The 14,893-nt window shown below is 41.9% G+C and overlaps 1 protein-coding gene across 2 annotated transcripts in view; it reads left to right on the forward strand.

Annotated features, from left to right (window-relative positions):
• adcy8 (adenylate cyclase 8 (brain)) overlaps positions 1-14,893 on the forward strand; it is a 68,586-nt gene that overhangs the window by 24,968 nt on the left and 28,725 nt on the right. For both annotated transcript variants that reach the window (XM_061693498.1, XM_061693499.1), the window contains exons 2-6: positions 3,410-3,559; positions 10,447-10,577; positions 10,745-10,856; positions 13,062-13,189; positions 13,512-13,670. In XM_061693498.1, the coding sequence (XP_061549482.1) occupies positions 3,410-3,559; positions 10,447-10,577; positions 10,745-10,856; positions 13,062-13,189; positions 13,512-13,670 (680 nt within the window). The remainder of the gene's footprint in view (positions 1-3,409; positions 3,560-10,446; positions 10,578-10,744; positions 10,857-13,061; positions 13,190-13,511; positions 13,671-14,893) is intronic.

Below are 14,893 nucleotides of genomic sequence, written 5' to 3' on the forward strand. Positions count from 1 at the left end.
CTCGCAGGGTCGAGGAGGAGATCCTGCCCCAAGTCTAGGAGTTCAAGTATTTCGGGGTCTTGTTCACGAGTGAGGGAAGAATGGAGCGGGAGATTGACAGGCTTATCGGTCCAGCGTCTGCAGTGATGCGGACTCTGTATCAGTCTGTCATGGTGAAGAGCTGAAATAGCTGAGCCAAAAGGCAAAGCTTTTGATTTACCCGTTGATCTATGTTCCTACCCTCACCTAAGGTCACGAGATGTGGGGGTCGTGACCAAAAGAACAAGATTGCAGATACAAGCACCCGAAATTAGTTTCTGCCACACGGTGTCCGGTCTCTCCCTTAGAGTGAGGGTGAGAAGCTTGGTCATCCAGGAAGGGTTCAAAGAGCCGCTGCTCCTCCGCATAGAGAAGAGCTAGATGAGGTAACTCGGGCATCTGGTTAGGATGCCTCCCGGGCGCCTCCCCGGTGAGGTGTTCCGGGAACGTCCCACCGGAAGGAGGCCCCATGAGATGCTGGAGAGAAAATTCCAAGTTCAAAACTGGTCCAATTGCTAGGTGGGCGGCAACTTTACACTGTAAATCCATTTGCTGCAGGCCCTCAAATACCGATTGACATTGAAGATGTCGTTAAACAAGGATTTTAGGTGTCGGCATCACACAACATTTAAGGTTATTATTTATTGAGTCCGTTTGGTGACAGCTGGTGTGTGTGTGTGTGTGTGTGTGTGTGCGTGCGTGTGCAAGTGTGTGTGTGTTTTGAATCGCTAATGTAACAGTTAGATGCCTCTTGTGGGCCAGCATGAGTGTCCTGGATGACATTTGGCATGAAAACTAGAAAAAGACCTGCCCGCACTTGTCCACCGTGCTGATTACCCTCAGGAGCCAGTGAGGCTGTTTACATTGTGTTACATCATCTCTCCCCTCAAACAGTGGTGGGATGGAGGAGGTTGTGTGTCATGTCCTCTGGCCATCTCAGCCAACATTTTGAACAAACAACCTAAAGACTTCAAATCAGCATTGGTAAAAATAAATTAATGTAAACACTTTTGGTGTTTACTCCGCACAAAGACAAACTCTGATCTAGTCTCAAGTCAAGTGTTCTGTTTTGGTTACATAGTGTGTAACCTTTTTACTCCTTTTGAGCCACATCCAAAATTAGCAGCGGCCCGTTGATGTTTTTACGGTAAAAGATGCCACTTCTCTTGGTTCTTCATGTCAAGAACAAAGCCAAAATCCAAATCAAGAACACAGTAAAATAAATGGTTAAAAGAAATTAAAAGCCACATTACCTCAGTGACTGGCAGTCATTTTCAGCATTGTTCCCCACATTTAAAATTTTTGACTTTTGAGTAGTTTGACTGTTTCAAGACTGACAGAATGTGTTCTGTGACAATGTAAGCACTGACCATAGCAAAAGAAAGAGCAGACTCGCTTCTTTCACTAGAAACAAAAAGTTTCTATCTTTTTCTGTTGTTTGGTACCGTAATTGCTCGTGTATAATGCGCACCCATGTATAATACGCGCCGCCAAAATTCTGGAAAACCCTTCTACCTATGTACAATTTTACAATGCATGATTTTGCTTCTACCCATATGATCAAAACATGAAGTATTATCTGTATTTTGTTAGCTTTTTTCAAATAATTATTCTGAAGTTAAGCACTTTATTTTATTTTATTTTTTTTATTTACTTGCTCTTATTTTGAAATTCACAGCCCTACTTTATTTATTAAATTAGAAAACGCACAGTTGTGCTCATATGTTTGTTACCCAGGCAGAATTTGTAAAATGGGTACAATTCTTCAAAGAAAACATGCAGGACCAAGCGAGACACATTTAATTTTATTTTAATGGGATTCAAATTAAACGGTCAAGCATTTCAGGAAAAGAATTATCATTAAACAAAACATAACCATAAAAAAATTAATGATGGTTGTTGTTCAGTCAGTCATATTTAAAAAAAACAATATTTCACAAATTGGGCTAGGGTATGTAAACTTATAAGCACAACTGTACATATATGCAGTCATACGTACCCCTGTTTTATTGGAATGAATGTGTAGGCTACACTTTTTTTTATAACCACTAGGTGGCGGTGGCATTTTGGAATGAAAGTGTACAGCTTTTTCATAACCACTAGATGGTGGCATACATTTATAAAATGTGAAAGGTTTTTCTATCCATCCATTTTCAGTACCGCTTATCCTCACTAGGCAGTGCTGGAGCCTATCCCAGGGTCGCCAGCCATTTGCCCTAATACCTATGTATAATGCGCACTATTGCCTTTTTACAATTTTGGGGAGAAAAAAATGTGCATTATACACAAGAAATTACTGTAATCAGCAATAGAACATGGGTTGGTTTCACCAAAAGTGCTTTCTGTCCAAATAGCGGACAACACGAGCTTATGTGAAAAGATGTCAAACAAATCACTGACTTTGACGCTAATATTTGGCTGTTGAGACACCTCAAACTATAAGGCAACAAAACACGACTGACAAAGGGCTTTGGATAGAAAAATTCAAATTTATTTACAGATATACAACAACAAAATGTGCTGTGAGTGACGCTGACTCACCGCATGGCTCAAATAAATGTTTAAGAGCAACAATCAAATGTAAATATACACCAAATAAACATAAAATTCAGTTTTTAAATGGTGATTTTATTTATTAAAGGGGGAAAAACTATTCAAAGCCACCTGGCTCTGTGTGGCAAAGTAATTACCCCCCCTTGTTAAATCATGAATTAATTGTAGCTAATAAAAAAAATTTCACTGACCACACTCAAGCCTGATTCCTTCCAGACCTGTTCAATCGAGAAATCACTTAAATAGAAGATGTTTGACAAAAGAGGTTGGCCAAAACATCTTAAAAAGCTGTGACAAAATGCCACAATCCAAAGAAATTCAAGAACAGATGAGAAATAAAATAATTGACTCTGTATCAGTCTAGAAAGGTTTACAGAGCCATTTGTAAAGCTTTAGGACTCCAGCAAACCATGGTGAGCGCCATTAGCCACAAATAAAGAATACATGGAACATTGGTGAACCTTCCCAGGAGTGGGCGGCCTACAAAAATGACCCCAAAAACTTTTTCACAGCACTCTTCATACTCTGTTCGAATGTCAGGTGCCTAAACGTGTTGGGGTTTGTAATTGCATATAGATGCCACAAGATGGTGGTAAAACACTTCAAACGGAGAGGATCATAAAGCATCAACACTATGCCTCTAGCATGTACACAATCATGAACCCATATTCCATAAATGACTGTATTCAGTAGTAAATTATTCAACACAAACAAACCACCTCCACAGAGCCTCCTGTGGTAATAGCAATGGTAGTGGTAATAGCATACTAACATAAAATCAGTTTGCAGTGATGCTAAACATATTAAGCTAAGCTACTTTGTTGCTTATGCGTTGCAGGTGGCAGCCCAGACCGTTCTGTTCATGTGCATGAACACGGCCGGGATATTCATCAGCTACCTGTCGGACCGTGCCCAGCGTCAGGCCTTCTTAGAAACGCGACGCTGCATCGAGGCCAGGCTGCGCCTGGAGACGGAGAACCAGAGACAGGTCAGATCTTTCCTCCAAACATCACCTTCAGAAGATGGAGTGGAGATATCATTTCTCATCTGGAAAATTTTGTGAAACAGGGACCAAAATTGCAGCTGCAAAATTATTTTCATGGAGGAAATCATGGCAATACAATATTTTTAGTCGTACTGCTTTGAATGTAGGGGTGGGTGATGAATTGATTTTATTGGTTACCGTAATTTGAGTTTATGGAAAAACCTTTCAGCGATTGGCTGGAACCTGCTTACACTAACAAAATAGCTGTGAACAAAGAGGGGCAGGGTTTACAAAAGCACAGTCGGTGTTGACAACTGAGCCATTTCGTCGCTATATTTAATCACTTTTTTTTACCTGTCTAGCGACTATTCTTTTTTCCAAAAAGCCACTTTAATTCCTGCTAAGAAAAAGACGTAATGAGTGGGAATCATATTTCTGTTTTCATGTCATTTATACATTATGCAAGAGCAGTCATTTATATATATACACTATATTGCCAAAAGTATTTGCTCAACCTGCCTTGACTCACATATGAACTTAAGTGACATCCCATTACTAATCCATAGGATTCAATATGACGTCGGTCCACCCTTTGTAGCTATAACAGCTTCAACTCTTCTGGGAAGGCTGTCCACAAGGTTTAGGAGTGTGTTCTTGGGAATGTTTGACCATTCTTCCAGAAGCGCTTTCGTGAGGTCACACAGTGATGTTGGACGAGACTATGTCTTTATGGACCTTGCTTTTTGCACTGTTGCACAGTCATGGTGGTAGAGGAAAGGGCTAGCTCCAAAACTGTTTTCACAAAGTTGGGAGCATGGAATTGTCCATCAGATTTCCAGATGAAGAAGCGTAATTCGTCACTCCAGAGAACGCGCGTCACTCCAGAGAACGCACGCGTCTCCACTACTCTAGAGTCCGACGACGGCGTGCTTTACACCACTGCATCCAACGCTTTGCATTGGACTTGGTGTTGCATGGCTTGGATCCATCTGCTCGGCCATGGAAACCCCTTCCACGAAGCTCTCTGCAGAATGATCTTGAACTAATCTGAAGGCCGCATGAAGTTTGGAGGTCTGTAGCGAGTGACTCGGCAGAGTCACTGTTGGAGACCTCTTCGCACTATGCGCCTCAACATCCGATGACCCTGCTCTGTCAGTTTACATAGCCTACCACTTTGTGGCTGAGTTGCTGTTGTCCCCAAACGCTTCCACGATATAATACAGCTGACAGTCGACTGTGGAATATTCAGGAGGGAGGAAATTTAACGACTGGACTTGTTGCAGAGGTGGAACTAACTATCACAGTTAGTTCCATGCTGGAATTCACTGAGCTCCTGAGATCGACTCATTCTTTCACAAATGTTTGGAAAAAGAGTCTGCATGCCTAGGTGTTTGGTTTTATACAATGATTGGAACACCTGATTCCCATTATTTGGATGGGTGCACAAATACTTTTGGCAATATAGTTTACTGTATGTTGGAAACATTTGTCCCAAGGTATGTGCTTCAAAGCCACAAATATTTTCCCCAGTTCACCTTTCATCACCACTTTCGGCACTGTCAAGTTGAAATAATGTCCTGTTTTTGAATAAACAGATGGAAATGTTAAAAATGTTTTTTTTTTGTCTGATGCATCGATTAATCGGGGGAAAGAATTTGCCAGCTTAATCGAATACCAAAATAATCGTTAGTAGCATCACTAGTTTTATACATACAGTATATACAGTGGACCCCCGTTATTTGTAAGAGCGACCGGGCCCGACAGCGAATAGCAAACATCCTCAAATGAGTGATGCGAATAAGTCGGGGATCTGGGAAGAGAACCTGCATATTGAAGCTGAAAATGAACAACTAAGTTGTTGATTTTGCTTATTTATCTTTTGATGCACACACATACACACACACAAACACACACATATGTATACATATACACACATACACACCCATAAAAGGGTGCGGTGCACTTTCTGTCCAATAGCGATGAGATGTGGCGTGCCGACAAGTTTGATGTGCATAGCGATTGATGTATTTGTGTTGACAGCCCACAATGTTAGCGACTGCTACTAATGAGCCTGCTGACGGGAAACAAACATGGACGCCACATCGATCTGCTGTCACAGATTCACACGAAAGCACACTCACGCACACACACACACACACACACTGAGCGAGTGAGTGAGTGGCGTTTGTTTACGCAGTGAAGTGGACGCAGGGTGAGGTGCAGAAAGCTTTTCCACCATCTTGTTTCCTGGAAGCCTCGGGGCGTGAGAAGCTCAGCCATGGCTGAAATGGAAAGAACAGGTGTGGCTTTAATAAGAGCCAGTCACAGTGAAGAGTTTTGGGGGGAGGTGTAGAGAAGATGATTCATTCTGTCAATCTAGAAATTCTTTTCCTTATTGTTTTCACGAGGGTCCTCAAAATCCGATCCAGATCCATGGAAATCATACACTGGACTTAAAAAGTTCCCTTCCTGAGCCAATGTGGTTCCAGATCCATATTCAATGTGGTCATAAACAGCACTTAACAGTTCCGTGTCAGATCTGTTGTGATTGTAAACTGAATTTAAATGCTCATATCCTGATGCACGAATGTCCTAAACGGCACTCAAAAACTGGTCTGAAAGTTCCAATCCAGATCCAATGTGGCTGTATAGTGGACATTGAAGTTACAATATAAATTCAGTATGTCTGTAAACTGGAATTAACAGTTAGAATCCAGAGCCATTTAAATCATAAAGTAGACTAAAAGGTTTGGATCTCGTCAGTTCAGATGTAAACTGGGCTTTAACGTTCATCTCCAAATACAGGGTGATCATTAACTTGACCATATTCCGATCCAGTTTGATTGTAAACTGGACTAAAGTTCCGCTCCAGATATGTTCAGATCCAGATATTTTCAGAATCATTTTATTGTGGTCAGAAATAGTTGTGATCCAGATCCAGCATAGTCGTAAACTGGATTGAAGCATTCAGATCCAAATCCAATGTAGATTCAGTTTAGTTGTAAACGGGGATTAAATGTTCAGATACAAATACAGGGCAGTCATAAACTGGGCCATATTAAGATTCCAAACTGTACTTAAAAGTTCAGATCTGATGCACCTTGCCCGTAAACTGGATTTAAAAGTTCAGATCTCTAGTAGAAGCAATGTGGTCATGAACTTGACTTTAAAGTTCAGATCCAAATATAGGATGGTCATATACTGGACCATATTCAGAACCAATTTGATCATAACTGGACTTTAAAGTAAATCCAGATCTTTTCGGATCCAGATTCATTGTGTTATTAAACTGAAGTTATCACTTCTGACCCAGATCTATTGTGGTTGTAAATTGAACTCAAAAGTTCAAATGCTTACCCAATGTGATCGTAAACTGGACTTCATAGTTCAGCTCCAGTCAAATCCAGATCCATGGAAATCATAAACAGGAATTTCAGATCCAGATCCAGTTTGGTCATAAGTGGGCTGAAAAGTTCAGATCCAGATCCAATGTGGTTGTAAACTGGACTTAAAAGTAACAATCAAGTTTCAGCGTGTCCGTAAACTGGACTTTTAAGTTCGGACTCAGATCCATTTAAATCAAACTGTACTCAAAAGTTAAAGTATAGATTCACTTTGGTTGTAAATTGGACCTTCAAAGTTCAGATCCAGACCCAGCATAATTGTAAACTAGACTGATCCCAGTCCGCAAACATGCGTCGCACCGACGTCAAGTCTTAGGAAGGTACGTCGGCTGGCAGTTGCTTTAGATCTGACAAGCATCGGCTGCAAAGCATGTATTTCCCAGATTCATTAAACATCTCATCAAGGTCCGTTTTACATCGACTTGTCTCGCTTGGCTGACCAATCCCGTGTTGTGTGGGTAGGAATTTACCGGTCTTAGTGTCGCAGCAGCACCAATTGTTCACAGCCGTATTAATCAAAGTACCAAGACGCCGTTCGCCACTTGCATTTTCCAGGTAAGTTATCATTTCAATTAAATTGGCAGAAAATGACAATGTTGTCACAAATAATTAATTTCTGTGTTACTATAGGAACAAACCGAGTATGCCAGGAGTCCGTATCCATCCTGGCTACCGCACATGTAAGGTAACTCGACCAGCTGTTTGTGATTTTCACGGACTAATACCACATAATATAAATTGATGTTTATCTTATTTACTAGCCAGCAATGTTTTGTGATAATTCTTTCATTACTGTATAAATCACCTTTCAATTCCACAGGTTCTTTTCCACACACTATGTTCTGTTTTAACACGACTTACTTTAACTTACACCATGACATGAGATATTGAAGTGATGTGCTCAGTAGTGGTTTTTTTTCCCACCTTCTGCAGGTTGTCAGAGGAGGAATCTGGGCTGATTTTACTGTTATGTGGTGCTGCCCTCTCCTGGTTCAAATCATATCTCTCTGACCGTCAACAATTCATCAATATCAACAATGGCACCTCATCTCCTGCCCCTCTGTCCCAAGGCATCCATCCCCCAGGGCTTGGTGCTTGGTCCTCTTCTGTTCATCCTTGACATACTCACCCTCGGAAAGGGACATTCGTCGTCAAGGCCTCCATTTCCACTACTATGCTGAATCCATGACTTCCTCGACCGACTCCATTCTTACGAACTGCCTCACTGACATCAGGTCCTGGGTGCAAGCCAACTCAACTGCAATAAATCCGATAGATTAAGCATTGGTCCCAATTTCCTCACCAAACACACCGGTAACTTCTGTCTCTTTGTTGACAACACCACACTGGTTCCCTACCTTCACATCCGCAACCTAGGAGTAGTCTTTGACACCAACCTCAGCTTTGAGACCCACATCAACAACATCACAAAAACAGCTTTCTTCCACCTCAAGAATATTGCCCGTCTTCGCCCATCACTTTCCTTCACTGCAGCTGAAACTCTGATCCATGATTTCATCACTTCAAGACTTGGCTCCTGCAACAGCATCCTCCTCGGCTCATCCACCAACCTTCTCAATACATTTCAGTATATCCAGAACTCAGCTGCCCACTTGCTCACTCACACCCGCTCACGAGACAACACCAACCCTTTCCTTCAGAAACTCCTTTGGCTCCCCATTCCACAACGCATCCAGTACAGAGGATTAGGGTTAGGGCTAGGGCTAACCTTAACCCTAACGCTCACTCACAAAGCCCTCCATAAACAAGCCCCCTCCCACTTTTCCGACCTCCTCCACCATCACTCCCCCTCCTGTATCCTCCACTCTGCCGACAATAACCTTCTTTCTCCACCTCACCGGACCAAGCATTGAACCTGGGGGGACGTAGCCTTCGTCATCTCTGCTCCCACCCACTGAAATCTGCTCCCAAAACCGCTATGCGACTGTTCAGATCTTTCCACCTTCAAATCCCAACTGAAAACCCACCTCTTCCAAACTGCTTTTAATGTATAAATCTGCCATGTTTTATTCCTCTCTTTATTTTATTTTGTTTCTAATTGTTTTTATCCTAACATTTTATTTTATTTGTAAAGAGAGTACCCTTTAAAAGTGCTCTATAAAATAAATGTATTATTACTATTATCATTGTTATTGATGTTCATTAATTGTTATTCATTGTATTTTCTCTTGTTTCTGTTGGAGATTTGTATAAATAAAGTGTCTTAATCTGAAATCTGTATCTTCCTTACAGACACAAAATCATTTTTTAAGTCAGTATTGTTTTTCATAGTAAAATGTACCGAAACGACCTGTGTGGTTGTTCTGTGGGGCGATATAGTAGTAGAATATTCAACGCACCTTGTGCAAGTGAATGCAACACTGAGCAAATCAGCGGAGTGAATGGAGCAGAACAACGCTGGCTGGCGCTCCAGCGTTAATCGTTCAGACGTCGTGTGGTGGTAATTTTCGATTAAATGCTCACATCTCAGCGACATATTGCCAATGACGGAACACTGTCCCTATAACATCAGGGCGATGGAGCTTTTGATGACTGGCCGACTTCGGTGGGATGTATGTTTGATGACTGGGATATGTTCAGCTCCAGTCAGATTCAGGTTCAACGTGGTTGTAAATTAAACTTCAACGTTCCGCTTTACTTGCAGTTTGGTTGTAAACTGGGCTTAAAAGTTTGGATTGAAGTTTTTTTTTAAACATGCAGTACAAAAAAACACAAAAATTTGCAATATAAATATTCCACGCGGAAACACAGTGTACTGCTAGTCCGAAAGGAAGAAGTCAAACTTACAGGTATTTAGATCGTACCCCTTCACCATTACCTAAGATAGAGTTTGGATCCAAATACAGGGTGGACATGTACTGGACCATCTTCAGATCCAGATCATTTTAGATCCAGATTCATTGTCATCATAAACCAGATGTAAAAGTTCAGATCCAGATCTAATGTGCTCAACTCAAGTTTATTTATAAAGGACTTTAAAAACAAACCACAGATGGACATTAAGGGCAAAAAACAAATGTGGTCATGAACTGGACTGATCCAGATCCAATGCTGTCGTAAACCTGACCTGAAAAGTTCAGATCCCGATTCAGCATAGTCGTAAACTGGACTGAAATGTTTAGCTCCAGGTCCAATGTGGTAGTGAACTGGACTTTAAAATTCAGATCTACTACAGATGCAGCATAGTCGTAAACGAGACTGAACCATTCAGATCCAGATCTAATGGGGTTGTGCAATAAATTGGACATAAAAATTCAGATCCAGATCCAATGCGGTCATTACCTGAATTCTGGTGGACTTTTGTAGCTGTTCGTCTATGAGAAGAAAATCCCTGTTGTTTGTTTGCCTCAAAACTTCTCAACACGCACTCGCCGCAAATGTTTTGCATCGTTGGTATTTTTTGCATCCTGCGACTGAAAACTGCAATGAAAATGAATATTTGCATTGTTGCCTTTGCGTTCCCAGGAGCGTCTGGTTCTGTCCGTCCTGCCTCGCTTCGTGGTTCTGGAAATGATCAACGACATGACCAACGTGGAGGACGAGCACCTCCAGCATCAATTCCATCGGATCTACATCCACCGCTACGAGAATGTCAGGTTAGACTCCCTGAGCACTAACGAACGCCACAAGAAAACAGCCATTGGGCTACATTGTGGGGCGTGTGCTACGAGCACCGTGCCACTAGTTGTGGTTGAGGTGAATGTGAAATGTAAAAATTGTGTCCCAGGTGAACTCTCAAGTGACATTTCCGTGTTTTATCCAGCATTCTTTTCGCAGACGTCAAAGGCTTCACAAATCTTTCCACGACGCTGTCGGCTCAGGAGCTCGTGCGGATGTTGAACGAGCTTTTTGCACGCTTTGACCGCCTCGCACATGTGAGCACAACAATTGTCTCCGTGTGTGTGTATGTGTGTGTATGTATGTTCTTTGTATGTTTGTCCACCTCCTCGTCTTTCGAAACAAGAAAGATGCAAGTATTAAAGTAGGAGTTTGTAGTTTTAAAATCATAGCAAGATTTTAAATGAGATTTTTGGGGAAATGGATAATAGGTTAAAACTCAAAAAGAGTTGATAAACGTACCTGTCGAGCAGAAATGTTTGTATTCCACGTTGCTTCGGAATCCTCTCAGCTGCCCTTCACTCTGCTTTTGTTTGTTAATCTCCTGCCCTGTTGTTAGCAAATGCAGGATTGGCATTTTTTTTATTTTTCAGAGGTGGATATTCCAAAATAGTTTCTGAAAAGTTCCTGAAGCCCCAGGTAAAAGGTCAGGGCGAGGCTGCGGGGCAGTGTGACTGAGGGGCTCCTGCACGGGCAATGATTCACACCTGGGTGACTGGTTAGCACATCTGCATCACAGTTCTGATTCAAATCCGGCCTCGCCTGTGTGGAGTTTGCATGTTCTCCCCGTGCCTGCGTTTTAAAAAAAAAATGTAATCACAAAAACATGGATTCACTTGAGAAAAATGTCTTTATTAATATTATTGCTCTGAATACAAAACTTGTTTTTCTTTAGTTTTTGTTTTAGAAAAATATGACTTAAGTCTCTAAAAATAGGACTATTCCTAAAAAAACTTTGTTTTTATAAGATTACAACTATTAGGTTTTTTTTCTTTGAAATACTTTTTGCAACTTTATCTTAAAAATCCTTTATTATCATAACATTTCCAATGTTTAACAATTTTTTTTTTAATTATCGTTAAAACATAGCATTGTTTTTGATAAATAGAACTTTATTTCCGTAAGATGTAACATTGTCATCGAAAAAATATTTTTCGCAAAAAAAAAATACAACTTTGACCAAAAATACGACTATTCTTTGTAAACTTTGTTCTAATAAGATACAACTTTTACATTTTTTTCAGCTTTCTTTTTCAACATTTTTTTTCAATACAATCAGCTTTATTCAAAGATTTAAACATCCATCCATTTTCTGAGCCGCTTCTCCTCACTAGGGTCGCGGGTGTGCTGGAGCCTATCCCAGCTGTCATTGGGCAGGAGGCGGGGTACACCCTGAACTGGTTGCCAGCCAATCGCAGGGCACATAGAAACAAACAACCATTCGCACTCTCAGTCATGCCTACGAGCAATTTAGAGTCTCCAATTCATGCATGTTTTTGGGATGTGGGAGGAAACCAGAGTGCCCGGAGAAAACCCACGCAGGCACGGGGAGAACATGCAAACTCCACACAGGCGGGGACGGGGATTGAACCCTGGACCTCAGAACTGTGAGGCTGACGCTCTAACCAGTCGGCCACCGTGCCGCCAGATTTAAACATTTTCATCTATTTCTTTCCAATTGTCACCAAAGTATGGCTTCATTTTAAAAAATATGGTCTCATCATGACATTTCAATTTTCACATTGTCATAAAAATTGTATTTGTGAAAAATGACTATTTTCATTTTTAAAAAATGGTTATAGAAAAATACAGCTTTGTTCTCCCAAAAATATGGTGATTCTTAAAGAAATACAACTATATTCTAGTAAGGTTACAACTTTTTTAATCCTGATTTATTTTTATTTTTTTTTGCTTGAATTTATTTTACTTGACTGCGATTGGCTGGCAACCAGTTCAGGGTGTACCCCGCCTCCTGCCCGATGATAGCTGGGATAGGCTCCAGCACTCCCGCGACTCAGAAAATGGATGGCTCAGAAAATGGATGGATGGAAGGAGGGATAATAACAATATTCATAATAATCATAATACATATTCTCACCATATTTTTACTTTTTTCTCCAAAAATCTCCAAAAAGAAAAAAAAAAGTTTTTTTATTATTACAAAAATGGGGGGTTTACTAGTACAATATTTACTAGTAAAGTAGTGTTCTACTAGTACAATATTTCTTTTTTGGTATTCGCTGTGACCCTAATGCTCGCCCTTGTCCCTTGAGTGTGAAATCGTGCCCAATACTTGATGTCGTCCCATCGGTCCAAAGGATGTCAGATAAACATAAGGTCCGACTGGACCCAAATTGCCTCCGCTGGGTCAAACGTTTGTGTTTGTGTACGCGTAACTTCCTGCCCTGCCACAGTGCACGCTGGGAATGCTAAGATCGTCCGTCCTGCCGCTGTGTTTGCAGGAGCATCACTGCCTGCGCATCAAGATTCTGGGCGACTGTTACTACTGCGTGTCGGGTCTTCCCGAGCCGCGGCAGGACCACGCCCACTGCTGCGTGGAGATGGGCCTCAGCATGATCAAAACCATCAGGTACCCACTCCCGCTCGCAGAGTTTTTCTTGGGAAAGCTTAATGGCAAATTCTAGAAGCGTTCTGAAATCACAGACCCTCATTTGCGTACGGAAATGCTCTCTTTTTGTCCAAACAGTGGACTGGTTGGCAGTCAAAGTCTGTGCACATTTAGACAAAGGAGTCATAAAGACATACTATGAGCGGACTGACAGTGACTTGTTAAGCAGTATATTGTTTCTCTATGTGCCATGCGATTGCCTATGAAGTTCTCTTCCTTGTTTGGAATGAAACTGCTTTGTTTGCTGGCAATCAGTTGAAGTTTTTGCGTTTGCTGTTGTCAGGTACGTGCGCTCGCGTACGAAACACGACATCGACATGCGCATCGGGATCCACTCAGGTTCGGTCCTGTGCGGCGTGCTGGGCCTGAGGAAATGGCAGTTCGACGTCTGGTCCTGGGACGTCGACATCGCCAACAAGCTCGAGTCCGGAGGCATACCTGGGTGAGGCTGACACACTTTAGGGACCTGCGCCACACACCTGCGCAGTACACCTCTTGACTACACACACTGTACGCTTCCACACTACGTCTAGCCACAAAGTTGAATAGAAGACTATGCATATGATTAGATACTCCAGTGCGCTGTAGCAGCCCAGCTAAGCGACGTGTCTATGCGTATGTGTCCACCCTTCACATGATTACCAGCTGTCTTGTCTCAGTGATTCTCAACTGGTGGGTCGGGACCCAGAAGTAGGTCGTGGACCAATAATGGGTGGGTCGCGTACGGGTAATAACAAAATTACAGCGGTTCCTTGGTTTAAGACGGTGGAACCCAGGTTGGACTTGCCTGATATTTAGAAAAAAATCTGGTGACTTACTATTTACTCAGTACTTGAGTAATTATTTCACAGTGTACTTTTTACACTTACTCAAGTAACTTTTTGGAGGACTCCTGTTTACTTTTACTTGAGTCACATTATTGTCAAGTAACAGTACTCTTACTTGACTACAATATTTGGCTACTTTACCTACCGGTGGAGCGGACATCCTCTCTTGCTACTCTTATGTTAAAACAACATTTTTGTTCATCAGAGCAGCCAGTGTCGTATTTGTTGCACTGGTCTTTAGTATTTTCGCGTTGAGTTGCTGCGGGTCGTGGCCCTGGTTGCGGTCCCAGCGGACCCTCGAAGCACACGTAACATCGGCGATGAGAGTTGATCCGCTAGTACATTTTGTATTAATTAGGAAACTCGCTTACAATTATCTAATTAGTTTACGGATCCATCCATCCATTTTCTGAGCCGCTTATTCTCACTAGGGTCGCCGGCGTGCTGGAGCCTATCCCAGATATCATCGGGCAGGAGGCGGGGTACACCCTGAACTGGTTGCCAGCCAATCGCAGGGCACATACAAACAAACAACCATTCGCACTCATATTCACACCTACGAGCAATTTAGAGTCTCCAATTCATGCATGTTTTTGGGATGTTGGAGGAAACCGGAGTGCCCGGAGAAAACCCACGCAGGCACGGACGGGCAGAACATGCAAACTCCACACAGTTTTGATCCTCAGAACTGTGAGGCAGACGCTCTAACCAGTCATCCACCGTGCCGCCGTCTTTGTAGTAGTGTTAAACATAAATAAAAACTGAATACAATGATTTGCAAATCATGTTTAACACAACATCCCAACTTCATTGGAATTGGGGTTCTACTATCGCTTCC

The sequence above is a fragment of the Phycodurus eques genome, chromosome 13 (assembly GCF_024500275.1).
Source record: "Phycodurus eques isolate BA_2022a chromosome 13, UOR_Pequ_1.1, whole genome shotgun sequence".
Classification (NCBI taxonomy): Eukaryota; Metazoa; Chordata; class Actinopteri; order Syngnathiformes; family Syngnathidae; genus Phycodurus; species Phycodurus eques.